Here is an 18,371-nt window from a genome sequence, read left to right as displayed (position 1 = left end):
CTTTACTTACCCGAATATAATCCTTTAGATCATGTTTTATTGTATGTCACGTTTCCACAACTAAGTCTATGTCTCAAATACTGTAAGGTGAAACTCCACTTGTAAACTTCAAGTCTTTGAATGAACTGGCAGTAGCAAGGTACCGTCGTGTAGTGGATAAGAACGTTGGACCATATGTACACATAAATTTATGAGGTTTTTTCGTTCATTCTCAATTCTCTCAACGAGTTTTCTGCTTGCAATGAAGTAGAGCAATTATCACAGTAGCAGTATTTTTGTCGTCCACAATTCCGAAAGACAGTAATATTGCTCAATTTTTTTGATCTTTTAGGGGCCGTATTACAGTCGACTGTGAGCGTTCCGTCATGCATTGTGACTGGCACGAATGGCGATGGTGTGTGGTGTGCAAGTTTTCAGCTCCTCTGGAAGCTAGCCCAAGGCACGCAACAGGTGTTCACTATGTTTGCGCGGGTAACTTGGAGCGCGTCAAATGTATTGTGACCGTAGTATGCCGTTTTAGTGCGTGTGTGCCTTTGTTGTGTGGAGTTGGGAATAAATCAGGATGCCAGCGCAGAGGAGTATTCTGAATTTCATTAAACCGGTTCAGATCAAAAGGCCATTATCATCTGTTTCAGAAAATGAGACACAAACGTCGAAGAAATTTAAAGAGAGCACAAATGAAGGCTTAGAATCGAAAACGGAGTCGCCCACCTCTTCACCTCGAGAATGGCCGAACGCTGTGATTGCAAAAATTAAGCTTACCAGTAAGAGGTGTCCTGCGCTACATCATAGTATTGGTGTCTCTTGGTTCAAGGCCCTGGAATCGGAGTTTAAAAGACCGTATTTTGAGAAGGTATAAATTTTGTGTGTGTGTGTGTGTTTTTTTTCCAGTAGGCAATGGAAATAATGAGAAGGAAACTAATTTTAAGCCGTTATTCCTTTGCAGCTTAGCGAATTCCTACAACAGGAACGTGGGAAAAGCCGAATTTTCCCCCCAGAGGATAAGGTATGGACATGGACGCAAATGTGCTCCGTTGAAGATGTGAAAGTTGTAATCCTTGGACAGGATCCGTATCACAACCCTGGGCAAGCGCATGGCAAGTGTTAAAACAATTTTTAGTATTACGTGATGTGAAGTTAGCACCAATAGTCAGGCAGTTATACTTAACAAAGATAATTTTTGCTTGCACTCGCATAAAAATTTTTTGTTTCATTAAAATTTATTTTGCTTGCCTCGATTAGTTGTAATTTTTAAATTTGTGTTAAATTTCTGGACAGTTTATTACAAACGAAGGTCTTCCAAAGTGTATTTGAGCTCTTTTTCAGTATGCATCTGTTGAACAATGTTGTTCTGACGTGCCCGATGATGATTGCACTAAACAGTGTTGAAGTTTGTTTGTGATTTGCATCCTGTATTGCTACCCGTTTCACTCTGTACACAAGTGTGAATCAGCTCACGTCAGTGTGTCTCATTACCCATTACGATAACGTTGTTTAATTAATGCTCACCCTTAATGTTTCTGAACATGTTTGCGGATTTACGTAGCAGCAGCAGCTTTATTCATCCCTAGATCTCTTATTGCAAGGATATAGGACATGTCAAAATATTTACAAATTTAGATCAATTTAAAATAAGCTAATTTGTATACACATACTTCTAGTTATATACAATAATTAGATTTACTCCTGGTATAAAATTCTGTTTTTACGAGTAACTTATTAAATAATGTAAAGCCACATTGTTCACTCACATCTCCTTATATCACTGCGCACACACACACACACACACACACACACACACACACACACACACACACACACACACACTCTCTCTCTCTCTCTCTCTCTCTCTCTCTCTCTCTCTCTCTCTCTCTCTGGTGATCTCTGCACCATTTTCTGTACTGCAATGTCACATTTGCTATCCTGGAAAACTTGAGTCAGTATCCCTCCATAAGGAGTGAGATGTTGAGCACAGAAAGCGGAAGTGGTGTTAGTATTGTGCTATGCATAGCTTGGGGGTAGGTATTTCTAGAAAGGAAAAAAAGAAAAGTAAAGTGAAGGTGTTATTTGGAATGTTGGCTATTTTATAATCATTATTATTATTATTATTATTATTATTGTTATTATTTATAGGTATAACATATTTTTATCAAACCCCTACACTGTTTCAGCTATGTAATCCTTCATTCTATAAAATGTATTGCATAACAGGTACTTTCTAGCTGCCTTTTTAAATAAGTGTATTTTAGCAATTTCTTCTATCTCTTATGGTAATTGTACAGTTGTCCCTTGGTAGAAAATGTTTTTTGTATTTATGGTTATTTTTTCTTGGTAAATGTAAGCTGAGTCTATCTCTTCTTGCTTGGTCATGGACAGAGCTGTTTGTGCAGTAATCACCAATGTTATTTTTGATGTGTACAACTGACTGGTAAATGTATTCACATGGAGCAGTTAAAATCCCCAGTGTTCTGAACAGATCTTTACAATGAGCCTGACTAGTATTTTTTATTATTATTCTTATGAGCCATGGACCTTGCCGTTGGTGGGGAGGCTTGCGTGCCTCAACAATACAGATAGCCGTACCGTAGGTGCAACCACAACGGAGGGGTATCTGTTGAGAGGCCAGACAAACGTGTGGTTCCTGAACAGGGGTAGCAGCCTTTTCAGTAGTTGCAGGGGCAACAGTCTGGATGATTGACTGATCTGTCCTTGTAACAATAACCAAAACGGCTTTTCTGTGCTGGTACTGTGAGCGGCTGAAAGCAAGGGGAAACTACAGCCGTAATTTTTCCCGAGGACATGCAGCTTTACTGTATGATTAAATGATGATGGCATCCTCTTGGGTAAAATATTCCGGAGGTAAAATAGTCCCCCATTCGGATCTCCGGGCGGGGACTACTCAAGAGGATGTCGTTATCAGGAGGAAGAAAACTGGCATTCTACGGATCAGAGCGTGGAATGTCAGGTCCCTTAATCGGACAGGTAGGTTAGAAAATTTAAAAAGGGAAATGGATAGGTTAAAGTTAGATGTAGTGGGATTTAGTGAAGTTCGGTGGCAGGTGGCACTTTTGGTCAGGTGACTACAGGGTTATAAACACAAAATCAAATAGGGGTAATGCAGGAGAAGGTTTAATAATGAGTTTAAAAAAAAAATAGGAGTGCAGGTAAGCTACTACAAACAGCATAGTGCCCGCCCCCCCCCCCCCCCCTAATGACTCTCGTTATGTTCTCTCGTCTATCGACTGAAAAACTCGCTGGATAGAGGCTGTCCCCCTCCACTATATCACGGCAGAAACTGTTGCTCGAGCTTTCGTGAGTCATGGGTACCGTGTTTCGGATGTCCAGCTATTATCACGACTGACCAGGGCAGACAATTTGAGTCGGCCCTGTTCAACGATATTTGTAACATTTGCGGCATCCGGTGCATCCGTACCACAGCATATGACCTGCAAAGCAACGAGCTAGTCGAGCACTGGCACTACACTTTCAAGGCGGCTCTTCAATGCCAAGACCCTCTTTGGACCTAGGCTCTTCCCCTTCTGCTACTCGGCATTCATGCAATCTACAAGGAAGACCTCAGAGGCACAATAACAAGAGTTCATATACAGCCAGACCATTGTTCTCCCTGGCACACTTGTGAGCCCTTCTGCTTCTCTCCCTCAGTCTGACATACCTTCCTTCGTGGACATATCAGACCCCACTTCATCAACCTCCACATCCCTCCACCTGCCAGCCATTCCCGCCCTAAGGTTCATGTCATGAAATATCTCAACAGTTGTGAGTAAGTTATGCTCAGAGATGATACCGTTCATTCTCCCCTCCGGCGCTCAGCCAACACCTATGACATCCAGATAAAATATGCAGCTGTTACAGTGTCTCTCTACAGACTTAGGCCTACTCACGTCGAGCCCACTTCTACCCCCCCCCCCCCCCCCTCCCTTTCAGGCCACGACCACGCCACTCATTGTCATGACTCGCGATGCTCCGACCACTCCCTCCACCCCTCCACGTCGGACTTGCTCACTCAGTCGAGTGACTTCCAGCTCCAATCGTCAAGCTCTTCTCTGACTTTGCCCTCTACTCCGGTCTCACACACTCCGTCAGTGATCACATGCTCCCCACGTCTAGCTTGCCTACAATTGTGTCCTCGCCGCTGGTCCCTTCAACCTCTCCCCCGTCACCTGCCCATCTTGAACGTGCCCTCGCTCGAGGTGTTTGTGCCTGTCCCCCTGAACATAATCCACGACGTCTCTATAATACTACGTGATGACACACTGTTCGTCGTGTGTTTCCCTTCGTCTGGTGCTTATGACACAACCTCCGCCATTCCCTGCCACCTGGTGAAATGTGTTCCCCTCTCGCCCGACATCGACCTTGACATGCTTTGTGTGTTCGCCACGCCCACCAGAGACACCGTCGTCGTCGCTCCGTGTCTCCTGCAAACCGCCGGCCTACCTGTCGCCACACAACCAGCACGCCCAGTACGACGCCCGGCGCACCCCAACGACTTCCAGGTTCGGTGGCCAGACCTTCTTCACGACATTTACCCGCACAACTCCCCGATGATGCTATAGAGCTGAGCGTGGAGCGGCTCCCACAAACTGCCACCCCTGCCGACACCATAGTCACCCCCCTCCCCCCGTTGTCCCCGCCAGGGCTCTCTGGAGTACTCCGTATTGCGGCGCCGATGAGATGAGACACCAGTATCAATCTGAGCATCACCTTTGAACTCAGCAAAACATTATCTTTGTGTAGTTCCGCCATAGAGTTCTGCGTAAGCCTCACTTGTGTGAAGAGATGAATAAATGAACTCCTGATTACAGGGTGGTGTTTGGTGTATCTCACCCGAGCAGCCACCTCACCTGTGTCTTCAATGTCACTTTATTACTTACTGACCAGTCATAAACTTCCTTGATAGTTTCATTTGCTTTCTTGGCAAGGAGTTCTCATGTTTTCTCAGTGACTATAATATTGCTGTCGTCAGCAAAGAGGTATTTTTCACTATGAGTAATACTACTGGGAAAATCATTGATGTATATCAACAACACTATTGGTCCTAATGTGCTACCTTGCAGAATTGTGTATTAGTGTATTTTGGTTCTGGTAAGTGTTTTACTAAATGTTTAGATCTATTTGAAGTATGTGTTATCTCTACTCAGCATCCCTAATGCTTCTAATTGATTTAATACACTCGTGTGGTTGACTGTATCAAACACCTTAGAAAGATCCAAAAATATGCTTTTGACACACTTGTCTTTATCAAGAGCATAAAGTACAACTTTTGTGAATTCTACTATGGCTGCCTCCGTATTTTTGCCACTTCAGAAACCAAACTGTGATTTGCCTAAAAGATTGTATTTATTCAGGTAATTCATTAATCTGTCTTTAATAATTGCTTCTATTATTTCTGAGAATGCTGACAATAGGGAAATGGGCCGGTAATTTTCTATGTCTTCTGCATTAACTTTCTTGAGCAAAGGTACAACTCTTGCCTGTTTTAACTGCTCTGGAAATGTCCCTGATGTGAAGGATTCATTTATTATATTTGTTAAGGGCCTTGTATTACCCCTATGCATTGTTTCAGTACACACACTGGTACTTCATCTAAGCCTACTACCTTTTTATTTTTTAGTTTATGAATTGTTTTACTTACTTCATTCTCTGTGGTTGGAAGTAACGTCATTGTATTTAGTGCAACATTATTTACAGGTGTTATATTTGTTTGGGGGAATTTTAGCTGTAACTTATCTGCATTACTTTAAAAATGCCCGTTTATATAGTTTGCTAAGTGCTGTGGATCATTTATTACTTTGTCTCCCTCCCTTAGCAGTATGTTATTCTGCATTTGTTTGCCTCTCCCCGTTTCCTTTTTTGTAACATCCCAGACTGCTTTGCTTTTATTCTCTGCATTATATATTATTTTGTCATTAAATGACTTTTTTGCAGTAAACAGCACCTTCCTATAGATCTTTTTGTATGTATGATAGAAATTTAAGAATTCTGGAATATTGCGAATCTTTTTCATGGAAATGAGGTGTTTAACTCTTTGGGAGGACTTCTTAATACCATCTCTTTTTGTGAGATGTTGATACAGATATGCATACTTTTGGAAATGCCTTTTCGAAGTTCAGTTTAAACAATGTGGAGAATTTAGAGAATTTCATATTCACATTGATTTCCTTATACGCTTCATCCCAGCTTTGTTTTTCAAGTTCTTTTGAATTTATATATATACCAAGCGGGGAAAGTGCTGGTAGACAGGCACAATAAAAAAAACCACACACACAAAATTTCGAGCTTTCGAAACCCACGGTTGCTTCGGCAGGAAAGAGGGGAAGGAGAGGGAAAGATGAAAGGATGTGGATTTTAAAAAAGCGGAAAGACTTACCCGAAGGGGGAAAAAAAGATAGGTATACACTAGGGCGCAGGCGCACACACACGCGCGCACACACACACACGCGCGCACACACACACACACACACACACACACACACACACACACACACACACACACACACACACACACACACATCCATCCACACATATACAGACACAAGCAGACATGTTATTTACTCAGGCTTGTGTGACGTTTGGCATTACCCCGAAAGGCCTCACACTTAAAGTTCCCATCTCTGGCTGCAATCCATCAGTCCCTATACCAGTTCCAAACTGCACAAACCATAGCCCTCACTCGCCTAATCCTTCACCTATACATCGACTCAGCCAATGAACACACCCGTCAACTCGTATCCCTAATCAAAGTCCTCAACCTTCATAGCATCCTCCTACAGGCTGACTGCAAATTAGAGCAGCATGCCACCCTCCACCTCAAAAACTGTCCAATCTCCTGGTTTCCCACCTCCGGAAAGGCAACTCACTCACCCTCCACAACCTTTCCAACAAATCTCAACCTCCTCTCATTGCACACAGACCCAGTCTCTCCCATCTACTCAATCTCCAACTTCCAGCTCCACTTCCCCCAACACGTCAAAATTCCAGTCAACACAATCTGGAACCAGAACACCCCAATTCAGTAGTTAACCTTTCCTCCAAACCTCTCTCCCAATCTGAAACCTCTGTTCTATCCAAAGGCCTCACCTGCAGCCCCACTCCTAGGTTCAACCAAACTGCCCTTGTCAAAGATTTACTATCCTACACTCGTAGTCTCTGCTGGAAATATCACTTTGCCATGAAGAAAAATAATCCTGATCCCACTCCTAGTGATCCAGCTCCCCAAGACACTATCCAAATTGAACCCTGCCTGGAACAGTTCCGTCCTCCATCACAGTCGGACGCACCTCCTCTTCGCCCCCTGCAGGTTCGGGGGTTAGAATAGGCCCGCGGTATTCCTGCCTGTCGTAAGATGCGACTAACTTTTCGGCCTTATATGATGGTCCCCTGTTGGGTTTGACCTCCATCTCTCAAAATTTTCCGAAGAACGAGCCGATTGGGGAAGGGCGCCTTACTTGGTGCATTGTGTCCATCTTGCGATCAGACCTTTCGCCAGCTTATACACCGTTGAACTGCAGTCCTGTCCGCTCTCCATCTCTTGGGCATGACTCTTTTTCTGCGTGCAGATAACACCTTGCACTGTGCAGTGCCTCTTTCTGCACCGACGGCGACCATGGACCACACGTTACCTAACATCCAGCAAGGTAGCCAGTCCTTTGTGTAGGGGCCGCCATGTACCCTGTTGGTTGTAGCCCCCTGACAACACTCTGCTCTACTGATGCCTGCGCTGTAAACTCCTCACGTATGCCAAGGAGTAGATGCCTATCCTCCTGGTGTATCGGGACTCCCGGCAACGGCCATCCTGCCAGGTGGCTCTTGCCGTGGCTGGGTGTCACCCGTGGGGAGGGCCCTTGGTCGGAGTAGGTGGCATCAGGGCAGATGACCCGCAATGAAGCGTGGTACATCGTCTCTCGCTGGTGGCCAGCCGCCAGCAGTCTCTAAGCATTCTCGGGCTCAGTTTAATGCTCAGAAGTATGATCTGAAAACGTTCCCTTCCCTGGCCACACCGTGGGAGGAACGTAAGTCTCAGGATGGCAGTAGCAGTTATTCGCCCTGCTTCTTAGTTTGTACGAGGGTTGATGGGGAGTCTTTTCTCTCCACAAAGCCTCAGTTCTTTGTCGAGCATTTAGAGGACAAGTTTGGGGAGGTGGAGGGCTTGTCAAAAATGCGCTCTGGGTCAGTCCTGATACAAACTGCATCCTCTGCCCAGTCATGACGGTTACTCGCTTGTGACAAGTTGGGGGATGTTTCTGTTACGATCACACCCCATAAGAGTTTAAATATGGTCCAGGGAGTTATTTACCATAGGGATCTTCTTTTGCAGTCTGATGAAGAGCTGCGCGCCAATTTAGAGCGCCGAGGTGTACATTTCGTCCTTCACGTTCATCGGGGTCCGAAGGAAAATCAGATTGATACCGGTGTCTTCATCTTGGCCTTCGAAGGGGATACATTACCGGAAAAAGTCAAGGTGATGGTCTACCGATGTGACGTTCAGCCCTATATCCCTCCCCTGATGCGGTGCTTTAAGTGCTGGAAGTTCGGCCATATGTCTTCTCGCTGCACTTCCAGCCTCACATGTCGAGATTGCGGACGCCCATCACATCCCAATATTCCATGTGCCCCCCCCCTCCCATGTGTGTCAACTGTTCACCTTGCTCGCCAGACTGCCGAATTTTCAAGAAAGAGCGTAAAATCATGGAATACAAGACCCTGAACCGACTAACGTATACTGAGGCCAAGAGGAAATACGACCGACTCCATCCTGTGAGAATGACATCTTCCTACGCTGCTGCTACAACACCTGTGCTAGCCCCGTCTGTTTCTCCAATTGTGGCCGGATCGACGAGTAGTAAAACTCCTCCTGCCCCCTCGCCAGTGGGGGGCTCTACCCACCGGGTTGCTCCTGTGCCACCTACCTCAGGAGCAACACCATCCCACCCATCGGGGACGTCCGTCCCCACTTCTAAGCCGGAGAAGTGTCCAACTTCTTCGGCTTCTCACGCTCGCAAGGGGTCCCTTGGGTCCCTCCCTTCCCGGGTTTCCGCCAGCGAGAAGCCTGACGACCGACAATGGCGTAAGTGCCCGCAATCAGCTGGTCGTAGGGCTTCACGATCCTCCTCCGTCCCGGAGACTGAATCGGTGAAGCCCTCCCAGCCGGTGGGACCTAAGGAACGGCGTGAGAAACCCAAGAAGAGCTCTCAGCCCAAGGAACTCGCGGTGGCAGCCATCCCACCGCAACCTTCCAGCTCTGCGTCTGAGGATGCGGTGGAGATTCTGGCGTCCGCTGAGGACCTCGATCTCGCCAGTCCATCAGACACCATGGAAAGCACTATCACAGGTGCTAAATCGGAGGCAGCAGGTGACCCAGCGGCGTAATATCCCTTCCGTCACGCCTTTCTCAGCCATGGACAACACCATCCTCCAGTGGAACTGCAGCAGTTTCTTCCACCATCTAGCTGAGCTCCGCCAACTTATCTGCCTTCACCCTTTCCTCTGCATTGCTCTACAGGAAACGTTTTTTCCGGCAATCCGAACCCCCACCCTCTGTGGCTATCAGGGTTATTATAAGAACCGGGCAACTTATGAAAGGGTGTCTGGTGGCGTCTGCATCTATGTCCTGAACTCTCTTCACAGCGAGTCTGTACCGCTCCACACACCTTTAGAGGCTGTCACTGTTCGGGTGTGGACGCCACAGGCTGTTACTGTCTGCAGTCTTTACCTTCCACCGGATGGTGATGTCGCGCAGCGTGTCCTGGCTGCTCTGATAGCTCAATTGCCTCCACCCTTCCTGTTACTGGGCGACTTTAACGCCCATAACCATCTGTGGGGTGGGTCAGTGGCAACAGGTCGAGGCGCCATCGTTGAGCGTTTATTGGCGCAGCTTGATCTCTCGATCTTAAATGATGGTGCCTTCACACACTTCAGTGTGGCGCATGGCACATACTCCGCCATTGACCTTTCCATCTGTAGCCCTAGCCTCTTACCGTCTGTCCAATGGACTGCCACATCGTCAGTCTTCTGGGCGCCCTAGCTAATGGGCTATGAATCAGGCTGACTGGGACTTGTTCTCCTCCACTGCCACTATTGAGCCTCTCTCTAACGATGCCATTGATACAGTGGTTCAATCGGTCACCAACTGCATCGTTACTGCCGCCGAATCTGCCATTGCCCGTTCTTCTGGATCCCTTCGGCGGCGGACTGTGCCTTGGTGGTCGCCTGAGATCGCTGAAGCGATTAAAGCTCGCCGGCGGGCGCTCCAGCGTCACAAGCGACATCCCTCAATCGACCACCTTATCACCTTCAAACGGCTGCGTGCGCGAGCCCGCTGCATTATCCGCCAACGCAAGCAGGAGTGCTGGGAGCGGTATGTGTCCACCATTGGCCTCCATGTCACTCCATCGCAGGTCTGGTCCAAGATTCGCTGCCTCTATGGCTATCGGACCCCTGTCAGTGTCCCTGCGCTCTCACTGAATGGAGCAGTTTGTACTGACTCAGACGTCATTGCAAACCGCTTGGCAGAGCACTTTGCTATGAATTCCGCTTCTGCCAACTACCCCTTGGGCTTCCGCTCCATTAAGGAGCGGAGAGAACGTCGGAGTCTTTCGCACTCACCATCCTGAATTGTACAATGTTCCATTCAGTGAGTGGGAATTTCGAAGTGCCCTCGCCGCTTGTCCTGATACCGCTACTGGGCCAGATAGCATCCACTCTCAGATGCTGAAACACCTTTCAGTGGACTGCCAGCGACACCTCCTCGGTCTTTACAACCGCATTTGGATCGAGGGTGAGTTTCCGTCGCAATGGCGGGAAAGTCTTGTTGTCCCCATTCTGAAACCAGGGAAGAGCCCTTTGGAGGTGGACAGCTACCGTCCCATTAGCCTTACCAACGTTCTTTGCAAGTTGCTTGAACGGATGGTGAGCCGGCACTTGAATTCGGTACTGGAGTCTCGAGGCCTTCTGACTCCGTCTCAGGGTGGGTTCCGTAAAGGCCGCTCCGCCGCCGACAATCTGGTGAGCCTGGAGTCGGCCATCCGTACTGCCTTTGCCCGCCGTCAGCATCTGGTTGCTGTCTTTTACGACATGCGGAAGGCGTATGATACGACATGGCGTCATCACATCCTTTCTACGCTTCATGGATGGGGTCTTCGGGGCCCTCTGCCGATCTATATCCGCAATTTTCTGTCGTATCGTATCTTCCACGTGCACGTCGCGGCCTCATATAGTTCCTCCCAAGTCCAGGAGAACGGTGTGCCACAGGGTTCTGTTCTCAGTGTGTGTCTGTTTTTAATAGCTATTAACGGGCTTGCTGCGGCAGTGGGAAATACTGTCTCCGCTTCCCTGTATGCTGACGACTTCTGCCTTTACTACAGCTCTATTGGCATTGCAGCTGCTGAACGTCAGCTACAGGGCGCAATCCGCAAGGCGCAGTCTTGGGCTGTAGCGCATGGTTTTCAGTTTTCCGCAGCCAAGACCTGCGTTATGCATTTCTGCCGGCGACGCACTGTTTATCCGGAGCCGCGGCTTTATCTTGACGGCGAGCTTCTTAAAGTGGTGGAGTCACATAGGTTTTTGGGGATGGTTTTTGATGCCTGGTTGACTTGGCTGCCTCATATTCGGCAGCTTAAACAGGCGTGTTGGCGGCATCTAAATGCTATGCGATGCCTGAGCCACACCAGGTGGGGTGCCGACCGATCTACTCTCCTATGGCTTTACCAGGCGTTAATCCAGTCCCGTCTGGACTACGGGAGTCTGGCTTATGGCTCAGCATCCCCATCTGCGTTGCGGGTGCTGGACCCAATCCTCCACAGCGGGATACGCCTTGCCACTGGTGCCTTCCGAACCAGCCATACTTGTGGAGGCAGGTGTCCCTTCACTGCGGTTATGACGCCAACAATTACTGGCTGCTTATGCTGCCCATGTTTTTAGCTTGCCCGGGCATCCAAATTATCGTGTCCTCTTTCTGCAGTCATTCGTTCATCTGCCAGAACATTGGCCCCGGTTGGGTTGTCCGATCGCGTTCGTGGCCAACAGCTTCTTTCCTGGCTTGGGTGTTTCCCTGTTCCAGCTCCTTTCCGGACCCCTCTGCGTACACCCCCGTGGTGTGTGCCTCGCCCTTGCCTTCGGCTCGACTGCCCACATGACCTGAAGGACTCAGTCCCTCCGGAGGCCTTCCAACGCTGCTTTTATTCCATCCTGGCCACGTATCAGGGCTTTGGTGTTGTCTACACCGACGGTTTGATGGTTGCTGGTCTAGTCGGTTATGCACTAACTCTAGGGGACCATTCTGAACAACGTTCGTTGCCGGCTGGCTGCAGTGTTTACACTGCTGAGCTGGTTGCCATCTTTCGTGCCCTAGAGTATATCCGCTCCTGCTCAGGTGAGTCCTTCGTTATCTGTAGCGATTCCCTGAGCGGTTTACGAGCTCTCGACCAGTGTTTCCCTCGTTCTCATCTGGTGATGGCTATCCAGGAGTCCCTGCATACTCTCGCCTGTAGCGGCAGGTCTGTGGTCTTTGTTTGGACCCCAGGCCATGTTGGTATACCCGGCAATGAAACTGTTGACCGCCTGGCGAAAGAGGCCACCAGTGCGCCATCTCTGGAGATTGGCCTCCTGGCGGCTGATTTGCGGGCAGTCTTACGCCGCAAAGTTCTCTCGTTTTGGGATGCTGAATGGCGCGGTCTGACCACCCCTAACAAACTGTGTGTCGTCAAGGACACGACGACTGTGTAGCGGTCATCCATGCGAGCCAACCGCAAGGACTCAGTCGTCCTTTGTCGGCTCCGCATTGGCCACACCCGACTCACGCACAGTTATTTACTGTGTCGTGAGGATCCCCCTCTTTGTCGTTGTGGGGCGTCCTTGACGGTGGTCCATATTCTGTCGGAGTGCGCCCTTTTAACCGTGCTCAGGCAGACTTTTGCAATGCCTGATATGCTCTCTGCTCTTTTATCAGATGACTCTGCCATGGTGGACTTGGTTTTGTGTTTTATTCGGGCAGGGGGTTTTTATCCTTTAATCTGAGTGTTTATTTTTTAGTGTTGATTCTGGCTTTTAGCCTCTGATTTTAAACTGAGTTTTTAAAGTGTTCATGGTGGTTGGCTTTTCCCCTTTTTCTCTACAGTTGGCCAACCACCGTCACACTGTGTGTTTTAATTTGTTTTGTCTGGTCTCTGTCAGAGTATTTCATGTCCTGTTTCGACTGCTGTCTTTCCTGTTGTTCGTTTTTTATTCTCTTCGGGTGGTTTTAGTTTTTATGGAACAAGGGACCGATGACCATAGTAGTCTGGTCCCTTTAATCCCACAAACCAACCAACCACCTCCTCTTCCTCAAAATCACCCTCTCCAAACCTTTCAGGAATTTCTCACTTCCAGCCTTGGCTCTCAATCTTTCTTGAAAACCTTAATCCTACTCCGAACATCACCACAGCCGAAGCCCAGGCTATCCGTGATCTGAAAGCTGACTGATCCAGTATCACTCTTCCGGGTGGTACGTGATAGTCAGGAGTATGTGGTTGAGGGACTGTGTCAGATTTCAGACAACTCTACATACAAAGTTTGCCAAGGTAATCCCATTCCTGATATCCAGGCAGAGCTTCAAGGAATCCTCAGAACCTTAGGCCCCCTACAAAACCTTTCACCTGACTCCATCGACCCCCTGACCCCACCGACACCTCACACTCCCACCTTCTACCTATTTCCTACTTCCTAAAATTCACAAATCCAAACATCCCGGCCGCCCCATTGTAGCTGGTTATCAAGCCCCCACAGAATGTATCTCTGCCTTCGTAGATCAACACCTTCAACCCATTACATGCTGTCTCCCATCCTTCATCAAAGACACCAACCACTTTCTCGAACACCTGGAATCCTTACCCAGTCTGTTACACCCGGAAACCATCCTTGTAACCATTGATGCCACTTCCCTATACACAAATCTCCCGCACGTCCAGGGCCTCACTGCAATGGACCACTTCTTTCACACCGATCACGTGCCACCCTACCTAAAACCTCTTTCCTCATCACCTTAGCCAGCTTCATCCTGACCCACAACTTCTTCACTTTTGAAGGCCAGACATATCAACAATTAAAGGGAACAGCCATGGGTACTAGGATGGCCCCCTCATATGCCAACCTATTTATGGGTCAATTAGAGGAAGCCTTCTTGGTTACCCAAGCCTGCCAACCCAAAATTTGGTACAGATTTATTGATGACATCTTAATGATCTGAACTCACAGTGAAGAACAACTCCAAAATTTCCTCTCCAACCTCAACTCCTTTGGTTCCATCAGATTTACCTGGTCCTACTCCAAATCCTATGCCACTTTCCTTGACGTTGACCTCCATCTGTCCAATGGCCAGCCCCACACAGGCCTTTACATATGTCTGTGTGCGTCTGTATATGTTTGGCGCTAAACATGCCCTGGTGCACGGCCAGCACATCTTGGCACAGTGTTACACCGTCCGAGTTATCTGGATACTTCCCACTAACACCAACCTGGCAGAACTCAGGAGATGGGAACTTGCCCTTCAGTATATCCTCTCTTCTCGATATCTGCCAGGCCTCAACCTGCGCTAATTTCAAGTTACCACCGCTCGTACCTCACCTGTCTTTCAACAACTTCTTTGCCTCTTTACTTCCGCCTCGACTGACATCTCTGCCCAAACTCTTTGTCTTTACAAATGCCTCCTTGTATCTGTGTATGTGCGGATGGACGTGTGTGTGTGCGCGAATGTATACCTATCCTTTTTTCCCCCTAAGGTAAGTCTTTCCGCTCTCGGGATTGGAATGACTCCATACCCTCTCCCTTAAAACCCACATCCTTTCATCTTTCCCTCTCCTTCCCTCTTTCCTGACGAAGCAACTGCCGGTTGCGAAAGCTTGAATTTTGTGTGTATGTTTGTGTTTGTGTGTCTATCGACCTACCAGCGCTTTTGTTTGGTAAGTCACATCATATTTGATCTTTGTTTTTAGATATATTTCACACACACACACACACACACACACACACACACACACACACACACACAGATATCCCCCCCCCCCCTCCCCCCACATTCTTTCCTCCCTGTGCGTGCCTGAAGGCCAACCCACGCGTTTGCACGTGTATCCGGTGTCGGGGTAAAGTGTAATTCCCCACCCTGGGTAGACAAGTAGGGCCTGTGCATACCCACTGGTAAAGGCCAGGCCCGGGGAGGGGTGATTGCCCGAGCTGACACCTCCTGACCATGCCGATTGGTCTCTCCGTCCATTTCTCGGGAGGTGTGACGTGAGGTGTAAACATTCCTGTGAGGCGGGAGCGCCCTCTGAGAGGGTCCCCACAAGGAAGGAGCGCACCATCGGAGATGCTGGCAATCGTGGGGGATTCATCCGCAATGGATTTCTCTTCTTCTTCTCTCTCAACTTCTGCCCAAAAATGGAATCTTGACCAGCCATCAGTGACAAAAGTACTACCGCCTGCCCCAAAGTTCCTCGTAGTTTCTAGATCCGAGGACGGAAAGGATTTTTCATCTGTCAACCCTTTCATTATTCAGGAGGCCGTAAATGCTATAGTTGGACCTGTCAAGTCTTGTACCAGGTTGTGTAACGGTACCTTGTTGGAAACTGAGAGTGCCTTTCAGGCACAAAAACTCCTTCGGGCCACACTCCTGTACGCGTTCCCTGTCCGGGTGGAGGCTCACCGCACTTTGAATTAGTCACGTGGAGTGGTATCTACTAGATCCCTCGACAGATTGACTGACGAGGAGATTGTCTTTCCTTGCTGAGCAGGGCATGACGGCTGTCCGTAGGGTCATGAAAAAGTTCGACAATGACCTTGTACTGAACCGGACACTTTTCTTGACCTTTGATAGTGTTCAGCTGCCGTCGCGCATCAGAGCGGACTATGACGTTATTTCTGTTCACCCTTATGTCCCGACACCTATGCGTTGCTACCAGTGTCAGCATTTTAACCACACATGCCAGTCTTTTTCTAATGCAGCTAAATGTGTCACTTGTGGCAGGGGTGCCCATGAGGGTGACTGTCCACCTCCGTCTTCTTGTTACGTGAACTGTCAGGGTGACTGTGCAGTGTCCTCTCGCCACTGTCCCATCTACAAGGATGAACACTGTATACAGGAAGTTCGGGTCAAAGAGAAAGTGTCCATCTCAGCTGCTCGCAAGCTTTTTGCTAATAGGAAGCTCACGCTGCTCCCAGCGGTAAAATACAGTACCGCCCTCGCCTCTCCTTGGCCTACCAAGGAGGTATTGACGCAGACATGCGATCTGACCTTTAGCGCTGCAGTCGTCCGTTCGGCCAGTGCTAAGATCACCTGGTCAGCGTCTCCTGTTCCTCCCGTCCCCCCTATGACACAAGCGCCTTCATCATCTTCTGCCAAGACTAAGACCCAGAAGTCAGATACGTGGGCCTTCAAGAAGGAACTGTTCCGTGAAGACTTCTTACGTACCCTGAAATCCCAGCCATCGACCAGTACTTCCACTAAACGACCTTCCAAGAAGGCTCATAGGAAGAAAAGTTCTTCTCTGCCACTGCGTGTCTTCTCCTGCGCCACCCAGCAGTTGCCGCCCCAGGCCGTCATCCGTTTCGCTTGGCCGCACCGCTGGTAGCCGAACGTCTGGCCGTTCATCGGCAGAGGAAGCGCCCCCCCCCCCCTTTCATGACCATTTTAACAAGGTGGCCGATGAACCTATTGAAAAAATGGATGATGACTCTCCGCATCCTGCCTGAGAGGCTCCCTGTTAGCAGACTGTTTCAACCACCTCAGTCTTGTCTGCCTCAATACTAGCGCCCTTACTTTTCTTTCGGACACAACTCACATCTATTCCCATTGAGACCTCTCTATATGTACTACCCAACTTGCACACCGGTTTGAGTGGTATGCTCTTTCTGATACGTATTCGAGCGACCACTTCCCTTGTGTTATCCATCTCCTGCATCATACCCCATCTCCATGCTCATGCTCAACTAGTTGGAACATCTCCAAAGCAGACTGGGGGCCCTTCTCTTCCAGGGCGACATTTCAGGATCAAAACTTCGCAAGCAGCGATAGCACATCGCACACCTCATGGAAGTCATTCTCACTGCTGCTGAATCTTCCATCCCTCATACTAGTTCTTCTCCACGTCTTGTACCAGTCCCCTGGTGGACCGCTGCATGTAGAGACGTTATACGTGCTCGTTGACGTACTTTACGCATCTTTAAACGTCATTCCTACGATGGTGAATTGTATAATTATAAACAATTACACGCACAGTGTCGTCGTGTTATTAAAGAAAACAAGGAATCCAGCTGGGCTGCTTTCACAAGCTCCTTAAACAGTTTTACTCCTTCTGTTGTCTGGGGTAGCCTGCACTGGCTATCTGGTACTATGGTCCACTCACCAGTGTCTGGCTTGACGGTTGCGAATGACGTCCTTGTGACCCCTGAGGATGTCTCCAATGCCTTCAGCCGATTTTTTGCAGCGGTTTAGAGCTCTCCTGCGGGTAAAGGTTTTCTTCTTCGTACTTACAATCGCATCTGGATTGAGGGTCATGTTCCCACATGCTGCTGCGAATCTATTGTTGTCCCGATTCCTAGACCGGGGAAGGAAAAGCACTTGCCTTCCAGGTATCGACCCATTTCCCTTACCAGCTGTGTCTGTAAGGTTTTGGAACGAATGGTGTTGACCATCTGGTTACTTTGTCGACCCTCATTATGAAAACTTCTTGCGGAAGCCCCAGACAGCGACTTTGTTCTTTGATTTGGAGAAGGCTTACGACACCTGTTGGAGGACGGGCATTCTCCACACCATGTATACATGGGGCCTTCGTGGTCGCCTCCCTCTTTTTATTCATGCATTTTTAATGGAGCGAAAGTTCAGGGTATGTGTGGGTTCTGTCCTGTCAGATGCCTTTCGCCAGGAGAATGTGGTGCCACAGGGCTCAGTTCTGAGCGTCGCTCTCTCCGTCATAGCGATCAATCCAATAATGGATTGCCTCGCAGCTGATGTATCAGGCTCCCTTTTTGTGGACGATTTTACCACCTACTGCAGCGCGCAGTGTACATGTTTCCTGGAGCGCTGTCTTCAGTGTGTTCTTGGCTGCCGTTACTCCTGGAGTGTCACCAATGGCTTTCGTTTTTCTGTCTAGAAGACGGTCTGAATTAACTTCTGGCGCTACAAAGAGTTTCTCCCACCGTCCTTACATCTCGGTCCCGTTGCTCTCCCATTCATAGATACAACAAAACCTTTAGGTCTTACATTTGACAGGAAACTTAGCTGGTCTCCACGTGTGTCGTATTTGGCTGCCGTTGTACCCGTTCCCTAAATGTCCTTGTTCTCTGCAGTACGTCGTGGGGAGTGGATCAAACCGTCCTACTTCGCC

At 48.5% G+C, this 18,371-nt stretch overlaps 1 protein-coding gene across 1 annotated transcript in view; it reads left to right on the top strand.

The window, feature by feature from the left end:
• The first annotated feature begins 372 nt into the window (after nucleotides 1-372).
• The window catches only part of LOC126355366 (uracil-DNA glycosylase-like), a 60,425-nt gene continuing 42,426 nt past the window's right edge, over nucleotides 373-18,371 (top strand). Inside the window, exons 1-2 of the mRNA XM_050005660.1 lie at nucleotides 373-853; nucleotides 947-1,097. Coding sequence (XP_049861617.1) covers nucleotides 563-853; nucleotides 947-1,097 — 442 coding nt within the window. The 5' untranslated portion in view covers nucleotides 373-562. The remainder of the gene's footprint in view (nucleotides 854-946; nucleotides 1,098-18,371) is intronic.

This window comes from Schistocerca gregaria, chromosome 3 (assembly GCF_023897955.1).
Source record: "Schistocerca gregaria isolate iqSchGreg1 chromosome 3, iqSchGreg1.2, whole genome shotgun sequence".
Classification (NCBI taxonomy): domain Eukaryota; kingdom Metazoa; phylum Arthropoda; class Insecta; order Orthoptera; family Acrididae; genus Schistocerca; species Schistocerca gregaria.
Note: the sequence above shows the minus strand (reverse complement) of the source record. Positions and strands in the feature narration are given on the sequence as shown.